This window comes from Erithacus rubecula (assembly GCF_903797595.1).
Source record: "Erithacus rubecula genome assembly, chromosome: 5".
In the NCBI taxonomy this organism is placed as follows: Eukaryota; Metazoa; Chordata; class Aves; order Passeriformes; family Muscicapidae; genus Erithacus; species Erithacus rubecula.
In genome coordinates this window covers 52,187,068-52,208,402 of record NC_136687.1, presented here as the reverse complement: position 1 = coordinate 52,208,402, position 21,335 = coordinate 52,187,068, and the positions used below count along the sequence as shown (strand labels likewise).

General features: G+C 42.9%; 1 protein-coding gene across 7 annotated transcripts in view; it reads left to right on the top strand.

The window, feature by feature from the left end:
- Positions 1-21,335, top strand: part of HERC3 (HECT and RLD domain containing E3 ubiquitin protein ligase 3) — a 43,845-nt gene that overhangs the window by 1,269 nt on the left and 21,241 nt on the right. For 6 of the 7 annotated variants that reach the window (XR_013774333.1, XR_013774334.1, XM_079306279.1 and 3 more), the window contains exons 2-7: positions 1,881-1,925; positions 3,273-3,530; positions 16,772-16,931; positions 17,940-18,016; positions 18,637-18,858; positions 20,809-20,900. Coding sequence is in view for 5 of the 7 variants with exons in the window: in XM_079306279.1 (XP_079162405.1) it covers positions 3,305-3,530; positions 16,772-16,931; positions 17,940-18,016; positions 18,637-18,858; positions 20,809-20,900 (777 nt within the window). In the remaining 2 variants the exon portion in view is untranslated. The remainder of the gene's footprint in view (positions 1-1,880; positions 1,926-3,272; positions 3,531-16,771; positions 16,932-17,939; positions 18,017-18,636; positions 18,859-20,808; positions 20,901-21,335) is intronic. The other variant, XM_079306278.1, reaches the window with a different exon arrangement.

Here is a 21,335-nt window from a genome sequence, read left to right as displayed (position 1 = left end):
TCTGTTCTTAGCTCTGAAACATGAATACCAAGCTGGCTGTGTTGGGATTGCTGAAGAACAGGAATAGGTGATGTGGTTGGGTGCTGAAGTTCTTGTGCTTTTTGCAATCCAATTTTTAAAAGGAACTCTGAACTTTAATCCCTAACTGATGCATTTAAGAAAAACTTCTCCCCTAAGGGTTTTCCCTCTGAAGATAAAAAAAAAAATCCCCTTTTTAAAGCTGTATTGAGCTGAGCACTAGGGCTATTAATCACTTATATAAAATTTCAGCTAAGTGAATATAAATAATGTATTTAATATATACATGTGTATGGACAGGCACATGTCTATTACTGCTTGCTGACACTAGAAACTTTTCATGTAGTTGTTTTAGTATGAGAAAGATATGCAATTTGTAGAGGTAGTTTGCAGTGGCACATGCAATTTTACTTCCTCTGCTACTGTCAAAGAAGAGTAACTGCCTTAATCAGATTGGAAGTAGAGTGTGAAATTGTCATTTAAAGTCTCGTTGTGTTTCAGGACAAAGCTCCTACTTGAACATATAATGTATTAAAACCTCCAGCATTTTTTTAGGGGAAGTAAAAACAGTCTTAAAGTCATGGTTTTAAAAATGTCTTCAACATAAGTAAATTCACCAGGCCATTTGAAATATTCAGCTGTGCCTGTACACTCAAGCTGTGTTTTTTGCTCTACTCTCCACTGGAAAGTATTGGTCTGTTTCTGTGAAACCAAGCTGCACAGAAATTTATTGGCAAAATGTTTGGAAAATGGGGATGGCAGTCGATAGAGATGATTTTTAAAAAACTAGCGAAAACCAGATTTTCTGTGTCTGGTATAGAGATTGTTAAATATGAGGAGCTTCAGAAAATGCAGCCTCTAGCATGACTTGGGAGTTGAACTCTGAAATATCACCCTACTGTTTATGTGGAGTACAGGGAGTTTGAACTCCTCCTGTTTCAAGTAGTGTCTTGGCTGGAGGAAAAACCCCTCTCTTACTAATGACATATCCCCTTGCCCATTAGCAGCAAGTTCTTGTTTGGAATATGAACACAAGAAAAGTCATTAATGTATTTTTAGCATTTTTAAAAGAAAATAGCACTAGAAGATGACTGTAGTCTGTAGGGAGCAGAGTGTTGAGGCACCCTTTTAGAATATATCCCAAATTAATATTTAGCTCGTGTGGTACAATGTCATTGTAGTTGAAGTCGTATACTGGTGAATTTTTTTCAGCTCAGAGGCAGTATTTATTTATCCTAGCAGGGAACATGATCCTTGGATCTTCAGGATTGCTGCTTATGTCTTTGTAACACGCAGTTCCCTAGGCTGAGAGAAATGGCAGTCCCAGATTTCTGCCGTTCCAGAGGCAGTTTTGAAACGATTCCCTGCCACCTTCAGGATGTTGCTCATGCATTTTTAGTTTGGGTTTTTTTTGGTGGTGTGATAGAACATGGAGTTCGCTCTAAATGTAGCTGTTTAAAGCACATTTAAAGCACATGCACACATTTCAGTTTTCTTGTGTCCCACGGCGTTCCTATTCTTGACATAGCCAGCATGGGTATCTTCCATCAGGCTTTCGTGCTTAGGGCAACCAAATACAGACCATGACTGATTTAACTAGGCAGAACCTTGTAAGCTTCTGCTTTTTTACCCAGGCAGTGTCTTGCAACCTCCTGCTTTTTCCTCTGTGTGCTTTGGCCAGTGATAAGCATATGTGGGTGTGAATGAGTTGAGTTATGCTATAAGGGCAGCTAGAGATAAACGGGGTCCTGCATTACTCTAAAGCACCTAATAAGAGATCCTAGTCGACAGTTTGTGGTAGGAAATTGCACCACTGATGAAGTACTAACTGGAAAATCCCATCCTCTCCCTTCCCCTTCCAGCTTAGCGGTGTCTCCGTGGAAGTGACCACAGCTGACAGGCAAAGGGTAAGAGGTGAACACCCGTTGCTTAGGGCTTAGATTAGGAAAAGCTTTATTGCTAATACCTAGAGCTTGAATTAGCACCAAGTTTTGGAAACTGAATGCATGTGTTTCCTGTCAGCTCAGAGTGGGAGAAGGAATCTTTGGTGCTTCAGGAGTTACCTTTTGCTTTTCTATCTTGTGCTGTGTTAGTAAATTTGCTGCTGCAAATTGCTGTAGGTTAAAACTTGGTGTGTCCTAAGACTTCATGTCTCAGAGCTTTGATTTTCTAATGTTCTTTCTCCTTCCTTTGGCACCAAAAAAAAAAAAAAAAAAAAAAAAAGCTTTAGCTAGTTTATAGTTAATCAGAGGAGTTCTCAATGTCTTATTAGTATAGCATGCTTAACGAATAGCCCAAAACTATTGAGATTATGGGTGACAGAGAAGTATTACTAAAATCTTTCACATGCTTATTATGGAAAGCTGTTTTCTTCCCCCAGTTTTATGCATTAGCATCCTGTTGTCTTTATCAAGTTCAAGCCAAATAATTCCTTGGACCTTTTGTATTGCTGTATTTTTTCCCCTCCTGTGTTACCCCACTCTGAAATCCCTGACTTTCACTGAGCACAGCTCAGAAGATAACACCTGACTGCTGGCGAGTTGCATCAACGTGACCTGTCCATTGCTGTCAGGGCCAAGCTGTCAATGTGCTGCTCCACGTGAACTGCTGCTTCTTGTGTAATTCTTGCTGCAGTTCAGGGGTGTGTGTGTTCAGTGTGTGGCTCAAGTTCATTGTGTATGTGTGTGCATGCACAAATTTGGGGTGCAAGACTGCATTCAACTGAGCAAAGTACTCCTTAATCTGTGTTTGTCAGAAATAACATATTTCTGCCTTGGCCAGTACACCACAAATAGCTGTGTCTTTCTGTTCAGGTCTAGTCTAACCACCATGGAGGAAATTTTTAAAGTGTTACTTAGAAGTGGTGTCAAATATGACACTCTAAAAGTTCAGATTTGGACCTGTTAGCCTGAAAGGTATTACAGTTGGTTTGGGGCATTGTTTGATACTTGATTTATAAAGCATTGTAATTTTTGCAGTTTAAAATCCCAGTCTCCTGGGTTTCAGAGCATTCTTACTGCCTCACAGATGGAGATGGCCAAGGCATGAAGCTGCTGATTCAGTACCACAGCTGATCTGTCTTGATTACTCTTTGTCTGTGTAATGGTTTACTGACAATTCACAAACCTGACAGTCGTGCAGGAAATGCCTTTTCTGGTTGTTTCCACCTCCTGCTGTCAACAGCTGGATCTCTGTAGGATCATTTGTGGTGTACTTGCTTAATTCACACTCGTTCCCCTCTTTCTCTTCCCCAGGAAGGATACATGACTTGCTGAAAAGTGAGAAAATGCTATGCTGGGGCTACTCGTCTTATGGACAACCTGGGATAGGTAGCAACCTCCAGGTCATCATTCCTGAACCACAGGTGTATGGGTTCATCCACGACAGAAATGTCAAGGAGGTGGCATGTGGAGGAAACCACTCTGTGTTCCTGTTGGAAGGTGGGGAGGTGTATACCTGTGGCTTGAACACCAAAGGTCAACTGGGACATGACTGTGAAGGAAGCAAGCCAGGTAAGTCTCCTTTTTATATGCACTTCAAACTGTCTTGAGGCTAGTGGGCTGAGAACGTTATAGAAGCTGCTTTGTGCTGATTACTGTAGAGCTGGAGCAGCCAGCAGAGCTGATAATTGTTTCACATAACACAGTAGTGATGCTGAATAACACTAGCTGGCTCTGGAAAGCTAAAGCTGAGCAGCACGGGTGAGGAGACAGGTCTGCTCGCTTTGCCTGGGAAATGCATCAAAACAGAGGCGAGCACAGATGGTCTCAGGGCAGATTTTGTTATCTGGCATTATGTTGTCTCTTTATTAAAAGGAGGAGAGGCCCATGAGTCATGAGTGCCTTTTGCTTTTTCTTTTCAATTGCACTACATTGTTAGGCCCACTCTTATTCAGCTATTGCTGGCAGTTTTCTCACTTTCACCAAAGGGTACAAGTAGATCTGTGTTGATTATAGTTGTGGAAAACAAACTTGTGTTTGGCCTAGAGGATTTGTAAATTTTGTTTCCCCATTTCAGAATCCCTTGTCAAGTTGTGCCTTCACTCCTTTTTGCTTTCCTAATCTGAAAAATGGTCACTTTAGTGTTGTGTTGCCCAGACTCACACTGCATCTTCATTGTGTTCTGGTGGACAGAGCTCATGAGTGCTGAACCACAGGCAGCTACTGCCTCTCCTTCCCAGGGTGAAGGAGTGACTTTGTTGTTAGCTGTTCTTGGAAGAAACCCTGAAGCCTTTCTTCTGGATTCTTCTGAATGTTTGCCTTCCAGTTTACCTTCCTTTATCTTCTTGGTTTTGGCATGTGGTAAAGATACAGGTATTTCTGTTTCCATAATATAACAGTCCTGTGCTGTGGGTAATTAGAGCAAAAATTCCTCAAACTACAGGCTACCCTCTGTAGGGCTTGGGTCTTCTCTAGTGTAACCCATTATTGCATGACAGAGAGAGGAGGTGTGTGCAGAATAGCCACAGTTCCCCATGCAGTATGTGCAAATCTGACCTGACTGACCCTATTGCTCCTTTCCTCTCTCTTTTGTCTCTTTCTCTCAAAATGAGTTGGCAGGTGTAGGATGCTGGATGAGCAGGGTGCTGGATTAGAGGAGTTGACCTTGAATCTGCCCTCTCTTGCTTTTTCTGCAAGTAGTTTCTAGACAATTACTGAAAGAGACTGGGAACAATAGGACTATTAAGTGCTCTCTGTGCATGTCTTCTGAGGACTTGTAAATTTAGGCTCTGGAATAAATGAGATTATTAGTAAATGGGAGCCAAGCCTAGTAAATATTCACCTCAAATTGCTGAGGATATTGCAAACCACCCAGCTAGCTGAAGGCTAGTGTGGAAGCCCCAGAAATCCAGTACTGTTTTGAGTGCTGCAAAGATACTCTGAGGAACATCTTTGGACTGCACTGCTGTTTTACCCATAAAACTAAGCAAGCATAAGCTGATGATGAAAATGGAAGATTCACAGCAACTAGATCAGAGCTGGAGATGGACTTCATGAATCCTGAATGCTGAAGTGTAGACCTCTCTCTAACTAGGTAATCCTGCTTTCAGCTAGACCTGTAAAAGAGGGCCAGTTTGAGATTTTGAAATAGAAGTGAAAGATTCTTTGTTTTATCCCAAGTGCCCTTCTTCCACCCCGTAATTTAAGGTCTGTCCCCAAGATGTGAAACCAAGTCCCAGTTATCCTGCAGTTACCCAGTTATATTTTTTCTGAGCAATGTTCTGCAGTGCTGCTCTCTGAGGAGCCTGTGGCCATCCCAGAGAAATGGTGTTTCAGCACAGCATTACTGGCTGTGGCTGTGATGGGATTTCTGCTGGCTGGGGCAGGTGGGAGGGATGTGCTGTAAAGCAAGGAGCAGCGGCTCTTCTTAGCTTAGGGTGACCAGTCACAGCAGCTTTTATGGTAACAGTAACCTGGAGAGAGCCCCACCACACACTCCTCTGTACTTGTCTTGCAGCACTGGGAACTGAGTTCCTTAGTTTCCATTTGCAAATGGGAGCAAGAAGAATCAAGCCATCTTTCACCCCCATTTCCTCTGCATGGGATAAAGACAGCCTTACACCTTCTGTGTAGAAAGGCCTGTTGAAGATGATCTTTTCTGTTTTCCATTGTTGTGGGCCTGTGAGTGAAGCCATGCCTGACAGGTGATGAAGGTGCATGTATGGGACACAGGGTCCTGAGCTGAAAGAAGTGATAGAGGATCCTGTCAGGAGTAGTCAGCTGGAGAGAATGGGAGAAATGCCAGGAGCTGGGAGTCCTGGAGCTGCATGTCTCCAGCCTCTGCTGGGCAGGGCAGTGTGAGCTGAGGTCTCTTGGTTTTCCTGCCCTGTGGCTTGATCCTGCCAAGCCCATGAGGCCAGCAGGAAGTGGGTGACCTCTGCCCAGCTCTGGAAGTGAGCTCCATCTCCTGATGCAGGAGGCTGTGACACAACACTGATTGTCCCTTTCAGGCAGCCCCTGGGGAGCCTCCTTTGGGCTTCACATATGCTTACCAGGGATTTACAGAGTGCTTCCGTTGTGTTTGAGAGTAACACAGAGACACAAAAATAATGTGCAGGGGGTTTTGAGCCTTGTGAAGGCTGCATTGACTTCCTAGGGGTGGAGTGATCCCCTTCCTGCTGCCTAGGCCTAGGTCTTCCCTAAGAGAAAGCTCCCTTTTATTACCACTATTCAATTTTGCTTCTCGTTCATGCTGCTCACAAAAATGTCCAACAGTGGCACAGAATTGTTTCAGCAGTTCCTCTTGGAGCAGCCTTTTAGAGGGCTTTTGAAATGAAAGAGAATGTGCTAATTAAAAGCTGTGTTTATGGTCACATCTGCTGACCCTGTGGATGTAATGTGGAGAGGGGGATAGCAGCTGGCAAAGTGGTTCTTATGCCTCTCCTCTACAGGGAACAGAAATTACTGGGGGAGTGCATGCCTCTGAAAGAGCCTAAGTCAGTAGAGGTTTATTTTCTGGAAGTGCCCTTTCCTCTGGATTTTACATTGAGGTGCTAAAATTAATATTTAAGATGCCTAAGAACTTTATCCTAACTAACATAACATTCCTTTTGAACTAAAAGCTATCTGCTTCTAAGTGTTTCAGACTCCCTCCTTTTGATAATGCCAGGGTGATACCAGGTGTGGCACTCCCATGGCCCTGCCACAAGCCAGTTTCCCACATTGTCACACTGTTTGCCAATTCAGTTTTTCTTCAATTGTGGTGATGAACGAGGTACTTGGTGTCCACCCCTCTTAGGGCTGGATATCTGGCTATGATCATTTTCTCTCACCTTTTTTTTTTTTTTTTTCCTCCCCAGCACATTCTGTAGCTTGTGTCTCTGCAATCACTTGGCAGGGATGCAGAGGGGTGGGAATGCTGTTCCAGCATTCTCTCACCATGACCATGATTAATAATAAAGCTTCTGTCTGACCTGCCCTAATTTTCACTTATGTTGTTATGCCCTTGAAGTCTCCAGAGTCTCTGACCATGTCTTAGGAAAAGCAACTTGGCAGTTCTGGTTATCAAGTATTGAACCCACTGTTTTGCAAAGTTTGCATTGATTTCCTGAAATTTAGCAGATAATAACATACATTATGTCTCTAAGCAATAATTTTGTAGTGCAGTAGTTTTAGGAAAAAAACCTGTACCTGTAAAGGTACCTGGGTGGAATTATAGAGGAGTGTGAAACAGCTAGCTGGTTGTTAGTATTTTGTAAAGCTTTGAAAACCTGCTCAAGTCTGAGATGTGGAACTTGGTTTTGGCTGTAGAGATTTGTTCTGCTCAAGTCATTTGGATTTTGAGTTCTGCTGGTGAGAAAACCTGGGCTTTGGTAATAATTGTCTCAAGAGAGCTACAGAACAATGTCTCAAACCAAATTTCCCTCAAACCTTTTGTGTGGTAAGAGACAGCAGACAAACTTATGATTTTTTTTTTTAATTTTTTTTACAAAATTCACTCTCTGGGTGCAAATTTGCAGGGAAGCACTGCAGTTATGGAATCTGTCTGCTCATAGCTTAGGATAGAAATATCATTGTAATGTTCATTCTCTTTGAAAAAGCAGGAAAAAGCACCACCAAAACAAACAAATTAATCAACCCAGGTGATCCAGATCTTCTGGATTTCTCTGAGCTGTGTGGCCTTTCTTTTCAAATGTGAATCCACTTGTCCTGAGCCTCAGCACAGGATAGCAGCAGCAGAGAGCTCTGTGTTCAGGGCAGCATGCTTGTTAATCATAAACCCCAGAACAGCTGAGGATTCAGATGTGTCACCTGCTTGGAAGGACAGTCTGTGTGGATCTTCCTGTTTTAGCCCCTTCCCAGAGGGTGAGAAGTCAGGCACAAGATCCTGGTTGCTCTGGAGGAGAGGTGGCAGGGCTTGTGTTTGTCATGAGCAGGTTGCAGACAAAGAGCTGGGTATGTTTATGTTTCAGCACCCATTGTTAAATGTTACTTGTTAAAAAAAAAAAAAAAAAAACTAATTAAATTGGTCCCTTCTTGGGAAGTTGGGTATGTTCCTTTGTACTCATCCCTCTTGCTCCTTTGATCACAGGATCTGACCAAGCTATTTCAGTTTGCTGTGCCTTCACTAGTGGCTGCAGTGGATTTGCTTTATGGAGTGTCAATTTCAGCTGAATTGATGCCATTTGGGCTTCAGAATGGTTTCTAAAATTTGATGTCAAAATTTAAAATGAACTTAATTTAGAAACAATTGGTGTTTGGTTGAATGAGAACTAAAGGAAATGTTTTCCCCAAAGTATCTTAAATATGCCTGTGTTGTGTTGAATTGGCTGGCTGAGAGATTGGAATATGCCAGATATTTATAGTGGGGGTTGTTTTAAAATTTGTGTGGTCTTGATCATGTGAACTGATTAGTGCTAGTATTTTCCTAGGACTAGGAGAACGTACACTCAGGAAAGAGAAGGCTCTTTAGGAGGGCCTAAACAATTAAAAATCTGATTTCTTGGCAGTAAAGAAATCCAGTCAGCACCTGAAATGGCTGTAAGGTGTTCTCAGATGCAACTCTGAAGTCTTCTCTCTAAACACATGTGTGTTATTATAACCATCAGGTTCCTCTCTTGATTCCATTTTGCTGAGAGTTAAAAGCAAGGATGAGCCCAGGGAAGCAAGATACTGCTTTTTTTACAGTCAGTATGATCTGTTGTTACAGAGGACAAGAGGGACAGTTTTAATGCTTCTTTACCTCAAAAGGCAGAGCTGCAGTAAAAGAATGACCAGATTTTTGCCTTCTGACTGGGGGTTTGTAGGGCAATTTGGCAACCTCAACTTGTACTTACCTCTGTCATGTTTGTTACTTGTCACTCCTGTATCATGCATACTTTTCAGAGGCTTTCTGAAAGTGCAACTGAAATAAAAGCCTGCAAATGAAATAAAGGCTGTCTGCCTGCCTTGGAAGGAACATGAAACCTTGGCACAGTGTGTGGCACTAATGACTGGCCCCTATCCTGCTGAAGCTGGAAAATGTGTTCAGGATAAAATGGGTGGGTAGCTGTGTGTGGTGAGTTACAGGGAAGGGCAGGGAAGGAGCTGGAGGTGATGGATGCAAGTTTTCTGGATGCCCCAACCTTTTTGTAGTCAGAATAGTTGCTTGTGCTGGACAAAAGTGGTGACTTCATTAAGCTGAGTAAGTATTGGCTGAGAGTCAGAGCTTCTGGGAGAGATTTGAGTAATTTAGTGGCTGTTGATTTTGACTCAGTAATCTTCAGACAGCCCAATACTCTTTCTTAAGCTGTATTGGAAATAAGACTTTGTGTCAAACTTTGTGTGACACTTCTTGGTAGCTGAAAAAAAAACTGGTAAGACATGCCCACTCTCATTAAGACCTAGCCTGGCTTTTAAACAGCTCCCTGCCAATAAAAACTCACCAAAAATGAATCTGCAAATGCTCATATCTTCTTTTCTCAGAATGTCCAGTAGAAAAAATTAATAAAATTTATTTTTTTATGTTTAATAGGACTTCATTCTTTGCATCTCTTTTTCCAGTCACCTACTTGTTTGCAGTAACACATTTTCAAGCAATATTTGTGAAGCTGGTGGGAATGCCCTTCAAAGCAAGGACAGAGGAGCTCTACTGAGTGTGAACTGTGAACGTGTGGCTTTTCAGAAATGTGTCTTTGTCTTGCTCCCATGCAAACCCCTGCAGGATTGAAATAAATGGGAGCAGAGTGAGGAGCAAATCAAGCACTTTTGGAAATCATATTACTTAAAGCCTGAGCCTGCCATAAGTGAGGCTCTCAAGTGTCACAGCTTTGCAGTGTGTAGCACCAGCCCATCAAATCCAGCATCCATGCACTCATTTCCCTAATTCCCCCTTCTACTTCTGTATCCACCCTCAGTATGTCATGCCAAGGTTTAGTGCATCCTGCCCACCCTGGACTTGCTGCCTTGGAGCTGTGGGATTTGCTGGGGTGTACGTGGTGGACCTTGGGGGTTTTTCAATAGTCATGGACCAGCCACAGCTTCTGTGCTGCCTGCCAGTGGCCAGCAAGCCTGGCTGAATGGCCATCTTTACAGCTCTCTGCCATAGAGGAAAACAGGCTCTCTCTGGGTTTTCTGAACATGTGTTTTCCCTGTGTTTCTTTAGTGACTCGTGGTGTTTAATTTTTTTGAAAGAGCTGTCCTTACTAGTTTACTTCCATGGTCTGAAGGTGAATCCTTCCCTCTGCCAGCTGATGCTTGCCAGACTGAAGCCCTTGTGCCTGAGCAGCCCTTCCCAGGAGCCTGCTCCAGCTGTCTGTGCCCATGCCAGTCTGCATCTCTAGCTCCTCAGGGAGGCTGTGTCCTCTAGACAAAAGGCAGCAAGGTGGGGAGGGCTTTGCTTTCTCAGGGTAGGTGTCAGGGGAAGTAGCTGGCAAAGCATATGTGAAGTGACACCCTGGGATGTCACAGTGGCCTCTCACTTCTTGCTCTTGCATTCCTGCCTTGACATGACCAGAAACAGCTTTATAAAGTGAAGGCAGTGTGAATAACTGAGCCAGCCTCTCTCAGATTTAAGACTGTAAGTAGCCATGCTAAATAAGTGAATGAGTACCACATGTGTCGTGCAGGTAAACCATCATCTCAGTAAGAATCACTGGTGTCTCTGGATGAAAGGGGACTGCAGAATCTTTTGTTCCTTGGAGCTTCTCAGCCTTGACCAATGGACCATGTTGCTTCCACTGTGATCAACAGTGTTCTGGGAGAGTGTCACCTGCTTAGGTCTGTCCTCTGTCCTTTGCTGTCTTCCCCACGCTTATTTTTCGTTCAGTGAGTCTACTCTCTGTTTACATTTCCTCCCTTGTAACCAAATTATCAGAGTCTTACCAGCTTCACCACTGTTTTCTGTCTCTCTGATCAGGCTTTTCCTCATGCAGCTCTGCTTTCTGCTGCAAACATAGCCCCTTTCCCAGAGTTCAGGAAAGGAAGACCTCAAGATTTGCAAACTGGACTTGTAAAACCCAGCCTTCTTGATGGATATAGTAAACATAAGGTGTTGAAAGTCAGAGGATAGTACATTTTGGTGTAAGCATTGCTTGCTCCATACTTCCAAGTTTTTGCCCCATTCTAAGAGGTTTGAACATAAGGTGTGCAGCTGTATGTAGGTGAGAGCAGCAGGCAGATAGGTGCTGTGCAGGTGCAGAGCACAGTGTTTCTCATACCCTTATGTGCAATAGTGTTGCATAATCTGAGCACAAGATGCAACAAGCATGTTCTGCCTTCTCAGAGACGCTCTGCGAAGAGCAGGAAGGTGAAATTGCAGAGCTGGTGTCAGGCAGGGCGGTTCCTGCTGTCTACGTGTTGAGTGTCTCATCTGCCTGGCCATGCCAGAGACTGGAGAGTCACCAAGGTGTGTTCTTGAGACTGTCCAGCAACCCTGCCCTCCTCTTTGTGCACCCTCCTGATTTTACTGCTGACAGTTCACAGCCTGCAGAGGTGCTGTGAGTGAAGCCACAGGAGCAGTTTTAGCTGACTGGGTTAGATTTTGTTTTCGAAAAGCACATGACAGCTTTACAAAGTCTGTGTTTAGTTTAAATGGTTTATAGAGTCTGGTTTCTTCTTCCTGGTCCAGGACTCCAGATGTTTCCCGTGACAGCTTGGAATGTGGGATGCCTAGGAGGTGAAAGTGGGCAGAGGGAAATCAGAGGGTCCTTCTTGGGAACTTTAAGGGAGAGGGGAAGGGGCAAAAAAAGGCCTTGGCCAACACCATGATTTCCCCCTCCCCAGTTACCTGTTTCCAGGTGGTAGCATCACACTTCCACTGGAGATGATATTTTCTGTAAAAGCTGGTGAGTGTACTTGTGCTGCTGCTGGTTAAATAGCTGTTAATTTACTGCTAATACTGATAAATCCAGTGAATAGCTAGGACATGGAAATTATGCTGACAAAAAAATGAGAAACTTTCATACGAGGAGGGAGATATCTTCTCTCTCAGTGCACTTTAAATTGCAAGCATTTTAATTGTTACACTTTTTTTTTTTCTTTTTCCAGTTTCTTTAAAACACTTAGACATGGTTTAATATTCAGCTGAGTTCAGTAGGACTGAAATCATGAAGCTCATCACAGCCTAGAAGTAGAGCCAGGATATCCATATGCAGAAATGCCTTTGGGATGTGCCATTGGAGAAGGGGGAGTCAGCTGTTGTTTAGTAATTAACATAAAAATCTTGTCAGGGCATTTGGTAGATCCACTCTTGCTTACTTGCATTTTGTACAGTGGCTTAATAAAATGGTGGTGAGTGATGAGTTTGGGCCGTGATGTTTTTCTGATTTTCTTGTTCTGCTTGTTGAAGGCAGTAGCAGATTTTTTATGGAGTTTTTGGCTGTTCAATCAGGCTTTCCCAAGTGCTAATGCTGTTAGTGTCACCTTGTTAGATGGTTTAATGTGTTGGTGCAATTCATCTCCAAAAGGAGAGAACTCAGCTCCTTTCCTGTAAGAATTAAGGCTATTCAGTGCTCAGAGAATAGAAGGATTATACAGGTGAAATTTAGGTCGTAGCTGGTGTCTGATTAAAGCTGCCTTGTGGATTGAAACATTGTATCTCACACTTCTGATTTTTAGGTCTAGGTTGCACAATGCTCACCTATCCTCAGTGTGGAGGTGGACTGTATTAACAAGCATGGCAGTGCCAAGAAATTGGCTCATCTGTCCTCAGACTTGGAAGCTGCTAGCATTTAACCCAGAGGAATTTCTTACCTTAGCTTACCTCTTTCTCTCTTCCCTGTGTTTCTGCCACCATCTCTTATCTGGGCAAGCTGGTAAGGCACCTGTTTTTGAGAATCTGTGCATGCTTTCCTTGCAGACACCAACCACCAAGATGATCAAATGCTCTGAGTTGCTTATTGTCAACCTGGGGAGGTAATGAAGAGTTTTGGCCAGATGTCCAAACTGACTGAAATCACTTGAAACTCTTCCAAGATGCAGCTTCTTCTGACCAAAAATGCAGATATTGCCACTGAAGGTGTAACCTCAGGGCTGATGGGTTCTCTGTAGTTTCCAGGCAGTAGAAGCCATCTGGTGCTGTTCTTGTACATCCTGGTACACGTATGGCTGAAGAATCTTGCCCTGTCCTCTAGCAAAAGTCTGTCTTGTGAGCAGCTGGAAGCTATACAGAGACAGGGTGTACCAACTCTCTGATAAAATTACTGGGAGTAGAAAAGCTAATTAATCATTCATTGCCTGTACATTCTAATTAGAGCAGTATAAGTGAGTGCTTTGTGCTCCTAGCAGTTGCAGACATGGAAGATCCTGTATAAAAAAGATGTAGGGGCAAAGCATGGGCCCTGTTTTATGAGTAAGGAAGCTTTGGACTGGTGCTGGGCTCATCAGGGGTTTTCATTCTTGTCCCAGCTTTACTGCCATTCCCAAACCTTCAAGCTAAATGCACTGGTTGTCAGAAAGTTGAGTTGTAGAAATATACACCACTTATCTTCAGCTTTTGCTGTGGTGTCCTTGCAAACCAAGAAAACCCAAGGGCAGTCCTGGGAAGGCCTGTCACCATTCACAGATTGGCTGTCCTGAAGACATATTGCCTCATTCTTCACTCCAGTGTATTTTCTGAAAAGATCTAACAGGGTTAAAAACGGGAAAAAGTCAAACCTTGATATACCTATTTGTGTTGAGATCCACAGGTTAAAGTGACAGAAGAGAGAAATCAAAGCTGAAACTCTTATCAGCTATGAAGAACTGATAAATGACTTCTAAGCATTGGTGCTGTTTTGAGACAGCTGACAGCTTCAGGAAGAAAAGATTGTGCCAGTGTCTACTTCTTGGAACTTACTATTTTTTGTTTGTTTTTTGAATGTTTATGAGGTGTTGAAACACTGTATTGCATAACTGCTTCAGCCCTTCCCTGTTGCTTTCAGGATTTTGTACTGCTTAGCTTTGTAGATAATTTTGCCTCTTAAGCCCCACTTGACTGGTTTTATGCATCAGTTACACAAGACACAATACTAAGAATAAGCTTCACTTTTGTACTCTTCATCTCAGTCCAGTGATGCATCTCCTCTAAAGAGTAAATAATGGTGTTGTGATGCTTTGGAAGTTAAATGTATACCACTAAAACATCTAATATTTTGATGTGAGGAAGGGATGGGAGGTCAACAAAGAAATAGTTGCCAGATAGATGTTTTTGATATCCCATGTAAGCTGAGAGATGGTGCATTCAGTGACTTGGCAACTGACAGTGAACTGGTACCCTTATTGGATTGCCTGTGATCCCAGGAGAAGGCTGGCTTTTTTCCTTCTCTGGAAAGAAACACAACTTAAAACTATTTAGCATTTACATTTCTTTGTGACTTTTCAGGCAAACTGCTATTGACAGGGTTTTAGGAATGTATTGTGGTAAGATGGGTTATGTGCACCTTTCTAAAGGCAGAGAGCTTCATCTCCGAGACAGTCATGGGTTTTTTGTCTGTGGTTATCCAGAGAGTCCAGGTGAGGCTGTGCTCTGTTCCATTGGTGAGCAGTTCAGTCACTAAAGGCTTTCAGTGACACAGGGCAGCCTTTCAAAGCAAGTTGGTATTTGTTTGTCTCTTGGGATGGCACAGAGAGCAAGGTCACATTTGTGTTGCCAAATTAAACTTAAGATGGAGCCAGAGGGAACTGAAACAACCTCAGATTTCTAAACCTATTGGGTGTCCTCTCAATGTCCCAGTGTGTGAAGTCCTTGCCACAGCTCCATACCTCAAGGCACTTTCTCTATTTGCAGTGCTACTGTGATCAGAATCCAGCCTCCTCCAGCTAATCTTTGGTCACTGGAGTCTTCTGTCACCTCCCCAAGGTGCTTCAGGATTCAGGGTCAGCTCCTGCAGGAAATAAGACTTACTGTGGCAAGTACTGGCTTTCCTAGGGAAGTGTTTTACATGCCTGCAGGTAGTGAAACAGTCTGCTGTGAGTGCCCCAGCATCCCATATTGCCCACGTTTGCTGTTTTGTCAGACTTAAAATGTCCCCTGGAGTGTTTGGCTATGTGCAAGGAGCAGCTTTGGAAGAGGGGCCAGCTGGTGACTTTGTGACCACTTCTAGGAGCTCTGGGTAACAGCCAAGTCTCAGCAAGGGTGAAGTGGTGAAGTGATGAGTTCATAAATCAAGGGGTTTTCCCTGGAGAAGTGGATGTCTTCATCCTCCTCTCCTTTTGGTAGCATGACCCTCTCCAGCAGCAGCTTTAGATCTGGACCTTCAGGTCCCAGAACAGAAACACACCTGTCTGAACTTAGGGCACAGAGCAGCAGGTAATGTTTGTCATGCTGGATGTGTAAGAGGAAGAGCCCAGAGTCGTGTGTGCTGCTGAGATACCTTGTCTGCTGTTTGTCATTGACCTTGATCAGCCCTTACAGCTGCTGGTTTAGAGCTCTCAGATAAAAATAGGTTCCCTCATTTATATACATATGTAAATGAATATAAACCAGACTGCCAAGCAGTGCTATAGTTGGGTGCTTGTGGGCCCAAGTGGGAAGCTGTGTGTCTATATTGAGTTACCACCCTCATACCTGGCTGTGTCTCTGCACTGACAGTGGCACTGGGTGAAATTAGTGCTGCTGGAAAGAGCTGCAGAACCAAGGGTGTTATGGGGTGGCAGGTCTCAAGCCCTCCTAAGATGTTTGTGTGCTTGTTACTTGTAAACTGCACCTCTGTTGCCAATAAGTATTCTGAGTGGAATGAAGCACATGTTCAGGTGGCATTTTCCTCAGCTAGAATATGTATTTAAATAGTTGTCACCTTCTTCTTCAATAACATCCATTAGGGATTTTTCTCCTCATTTTCTCATTCCTGGACATAGAAGGCGAGCCCTCCTAGGGGTACCTTTTTCTACACTAATTTAAGACCTGTAGATTAATTGGCAAGCAGGTTTTGGTGCTTAGTGTGTTAATGATTTCTGAATGCCTGTGATGTGTGGTATCATTTTCATGGAATGACTTGTAATGACCCTTTCCTCTCATGTCCCAGGCAAGTGGGATTTCAGTAATACTGATCACTTGTAGCTTACAGGGTGAAATCTTTCTTCATCCAGCTGGAACACTTGCATTTGTTCAGGGAAGAGAAAAGAAAAGCAACTTTGCTTCTGTCTGGCATGCAGGGAGCTTTGCCATCAGTTGTGTAGCATTTCCAATGTTTGGCTGAAAAACAAGACTTTTTTTCATGTCTGTTTGTAAAAATCGTGTAATGAGTAAGATTTGGTTATAAATGTTTTTAGAGTAGTTGTCAAACCTGCTTCATGATGCAATGATGGAAAGTCAGTTGTGGGTTATCTTCCAGGGGACTTGAGTGATGATTTTTTTTAAAAAAACATATTCTTTCATCTATTTTTCACTTCCTTTTTATGGTAATTTTTAAAATAAGTGTTTTACAGTGGTAGCAATAGGGTGATAGGTTCAAGCTTGTTCCAAGATTAGAATGGAGGGTGTTGTAACATGTACACATGAAGCAATAAATCAAGGTGTGGTGGATGGGTTGTGGATGACTCATCTTCATCGGACATGAGAGCTGTGGAAGGTCAAACATATTTTACAGGGCCTGCTATGTTCTCAATGTTGGATGATCCCAGAATCAAAACTGAGTGGGGAAACCTCAGCTCTGGGCTATCCGTTCATGAAGAAGCTGACAGATTTTCCTGTGTCTGAGTCTGGCTGTCATGCATGTTCAGTTCCCTGGTGCTCGCTGTCCTGCAGGGTGTGTTTCCACCCTGCCTCGGGGCTGGGCTCTGCGCGGGCCTGGCGCCCGCCATGGTGTCCCTGTGGGATGGCTGCTGTGACCAGAGAGGTTTCCCTGTCCCCTCAGAGCCGATCGGGGCGCTGGCCGGGCAGCACATCGTGCACGTGGCCTGTGGGGAGTCACACAGCGTGGCCCTCAGCGACCAGGGCCAGCTCTTCTCCTGGGGCGCCGGCAGCGACGGGCAGCTGGGGCTCACCACCATCGAGGATGCGGTGACAGTGCCAAGGTAGGTGTCCCAGGGTCTGCTTTCCTCAGGGGGGCTGATGCATCAAGATTTACTCACCTTGGGAGGGTTACTTTATCTCAGTGTGGCAGGAATGGGGTCCTTCTCATGTTGGGATGGAGGTGGTTCCTTCTTTTCACTGCTGTTCTGCTCCCTGAGCACTGCAGGTCCTCAGGAGGCTTGGGCAGAACAGACCTTCTGCCCATGGATGGTTGAGGTATGGAAAAGAAAATGGGAATGTGCTTGGTTTCCTCCATGAGAAATGCCACAATGAGTACAGAAAATGTCACAATATGTACAGAAAAAGGAGGTGCATGAAAGAGTACTTAAAACCAGAAGTGCTGTTTGTACTTCATGGTGTTTTATCACGCTGTGTCTCTCATTTGGTCTGCCAGTGCACAGCAAAAGTTTGACATGTCTCTCTATCCTAGATGGCTGTCATTGTCAAAATAGTATTTAAAGGAAGATTTTCAATTACAAAATATTAATGTTTGAGCTGAAGGGCTCTGTGGGAAGACAGTCCTTAACTTGCATGTGGTTCTGATGAAACAGAGAGAGAGAGAGAGAGGCTCATATAGCAATGTGATAGTGCCATTTTAAAAATAACATTTTTGTGGAATAACTTGAACCTTTGACATGCTATTCTCTGTACAAAGCACTGAAGAGTGTTTGGTGCTATAACTCACTAGAACTGCTAGGCCCATAACAGCATGAAAAATGTCAGTGCCTGAAAAAGAATAGTGAAAGAGATGCCAAGAACCAGCTATTTTCACCATTTCCAGATGGTTGGATTCAGTGCTATAGCAGGAATTGTAGTTAAGTTACTAGTCAAGTGTCTGGAGGTCTCCACAGATTTGCATCTATTATCTATGGATCTGTATTGCCTTCAAGACACTGTTCCTCAGTCTTGAAACCATAGATTTTGTATTTTGAGTGTAAATGGATATAGATGTTATTTTTATCTAAGGTGATTTGTGGACACTTATTCTAAAATAGTGTTTTCATCTTTAGGTTGATAAAGAAATTGAACCAACAGACAATACTGCAGGTTTCCTGTGGAAATTGGCATTGCCTGGCTTTGGCAGCAGGTACTGTAACATCCATTATTAATTACCAAAATTTGTGCTGTTATTTTGCACAGTGTCCAAGACTGCATATTTCTGCATAATAAATCACAGACATCCCATGTCCTGACTGCTTTTGGGCCAAATGGGATGCTGTAAAATGGATCAGGTACTGTGAGAATTGAGGAAGAGCTTTGCCAATACTGTGAAGAAAGAAAACATTACAGACCACCCACTGTTTCACTGGTGAATGATAGCAGGAGCACTTGAAAGCTTTTCATCTTGATTTAGAAAAATGTGTGTAAATAATTTCTTTGTGTTGAAATTTTCCTTGGCTGTTACTCTTCTGTGTGAAATGTGGACTGTTTTTTTGTTGCACTGTTTGTTACAGCAGTTGTATTTGATATTTTGCACTTAGTTGCTTGTGTGTTTATTTGCCTGATGGCTTCAGGCCATGATTTTTTTTTTTTTTTTTTTTTTTTTTTTTTTTTGCAAAGAATGTCTCTCTTGATTTTGCTTTTTTTCTTTTCATCGTGAGGCTTGAATGGGAGCAAAGCTTCCAGAACTGTTTCTTTTCAATTTTGACAAACCTGCTTTTCTGTTGGCTAACTTTTCACCCACCATTCTCTTTTTTTCTGTTTCAGATGGCCAGTTCTTCACATGGGGGCAAAACAGCTATGGTCAGCTGGGCTTGGGCAAAGAATGTCCCTCCCAAGCCAGTCCACAGCGTGTCAAGTCTCTGGATGGGATCCCTTTGGCTCAGGTTGCTGCAGGTGGAGCCCACAGTTTTGCCCTTTCTCTCTCAGGAGCTGTGTTTGGCTGGGGGAAGAACAGCTCAGGACAGCTGGGACTAAGTGATGAACGAGGTATGACAATCATGCTCCTAGGTGAAAGAAGGGTAGACTCCTTTGGCCTAGTGTCTCCTGTTGATTGACAGTGTGTTTTTGGTGAGTGGGTCTGTAACACTCAGCAGCTCCTCCTGGGATGAAATGGCAGAGAAAGTCTCTGTCTCTGCAGGCTTTTCATACTCAGTAGAAACAGAAATGTGTTTTTTTCCCCTTGTGGATGTTAATTTAAGTGAGGAGGGTTAAAAAGAGAGGTTTTCCAAGTGAGAGTGTCAACAAGCACATATCAAAGAAAGTGCTCCTTATTCTTTCTTCCTCTTCTCAAAAATATTTTGCCTGTATTTTGTTTCAAGTTGGTTGGAGCAAAAGCTTTCCTTGCAGAACAGCAGGCTGAACCCATCTCCTCATTTCCCAACATGATTTTGACTGGTGAGCATCTGTATGCTACAAAATGATGGCAGCATTGAATATCTCAGTATTGTAAAATGTTGTGTAGTTTTTGTTGACACATAGGGCCAATGGTAGTTTTCTCAGGTACTAGTCTGAAAAGCCCAGATCTCTTCTGCTTTTGTTCACACACTCTTTAACTTTTTGGAATAAAACAAGTGAACACAAGATTTTCTTTGGAGCTTTCCAATCAAAATTTGGAGCTTGATTTCTTAATTGGTTTCTGCATAATTCCTGAGCAGATTTAAGTATCTAGGCAAGTTACTAAGTGTAGATGTGATGCCTAGCATGCACCTAGATACCTTGTACTATTTGTAAAGTAAGGCTGATCTAACAGAAGAGCAGCAGTGTCCTTTCCATGTAGATTGGCAGATAAATGCTTCTAATTAAAACAAAGCTGCAGTTTACATATGAGAGGCTTACACTCACTCGGGGCTAATCTTAAATGAACAGAATAGGCATCAGCTTGTGGGGTGGTGCTGGCCAGGGATCATATTCTACTTCCCCCTCAGTGCCTGGCATTGTAGTAAATATGTGGTATTTATGGTAAGTGAATCATACTTGTCAAACATGAACAGCAAGGTCTACAAACATGGGTATTCTGCAGCACTGTTATTATTAACAATTAAGCTATAGAGAGAAGAAGTGTCATTCCTGTGAAAAGAAAGATCAGAATTCTAAAATACAGAAAAAAGTAAATAAAAAATACGTTCTCAATTCTAAACTCATGGAAATGTGACTGTTTTTCTTTCACTACCCAGTAAAAAAGCATCTTACAAATCCTTAGGTGAGAATTTTAAGAAATGGGCAACTTCTATAGGTAGCAACCCAACTTTTTATTGGTATGAAATAAGCAGCTGCTCCCATTAATATCTAATTGTTTTTGGGTGCCTTCTGCTCCTTGAAGTGCTTAGCTTTTATTTTTACTGTATTCATCCCTGGGAGACAGACTTTAAGTGATTAGTGATGGCAGAGTGAAGGAGAAAAGCATCACTTAATGGTTGGTAGTGATTAGCCTTTGCAAGTAGGAGGATCTTCTGCTTAAAGGATGACAAGAGAAGGAAAGCTGAGTATTTAAATACACACTGGGATTCAGCTAACCATGTGTCTTGCACAAGTGTCTCCCACGTGTCAGGGTTGTTCTTTATGGAAAAGGTCTAAGTAAGGTTTTGGAAACAAGTATTTGCAATCATCCCTGAGGAGTCTGAAATGCAGCATGAAGCTGGAGGTGGGTGTATCTAGGTTGCACTCACCATGTCTCCCAAACAGCAAGTGTATGTTGAATTTATACAAGATAATCAACATTTGCATTCTCTGCTCTGGACAATTTTTCTTGAGTCAGTCAAGCCTTTTAGGATTTCGAGGGGAAAAGTGCTCAAGGACATGTGGGGCCTTTTTCACATGATTGTTATTTCCCTTGTGCTCATAAGACCACATCTAAAAATCAGACTGACAGTGCTTTTCTTGGACATGCAGGTCTGTGTTTATGAAACAGCTGCTTTATTTCCTCTGACTTCCTTGCAGACCGAGAGTCCCCTTGCCACGTGAAGCTGCTGAGGTCTCAGAAGGTTGTGTACATCAGCTGTGGAGAGGAACACACAGCAGTCCTGACAAAGGTAAAGATGCTGACCTGGGAAGCCTGGCCACTGTCTCACCTGCCTGATGGTTTCACAGGAGTTTTCTGTGTAATGGTAGAAAAACACAAATCTACTTGCTGTATTCATTCTCAGTAAAAGAAACTAAGTGGAAAGTATAGCCTATTTATTCTGAGATTCATTGCCAGCACGATCCTTTACTGGTTTTGAAGCTGAAGATGTTAATAATCCACAGCAAGGAATAGCAAAACTCAGGTAAATCACTTGGAAATACTAGCTTTGGGAAATAAAAAATACAACAAACACACATCCAAAAGGGTGAAAAGAGCATTTTGTTGGAAAATAGGGTAACACTGTGCATCAGAATAAGATGGAAGCTAAAATTAAAGTGTGTTTAAATTAAACATTAGTAGTCACGACATTTACAAAAGGTTTTCAGTTCCAAACCTGCTGCTT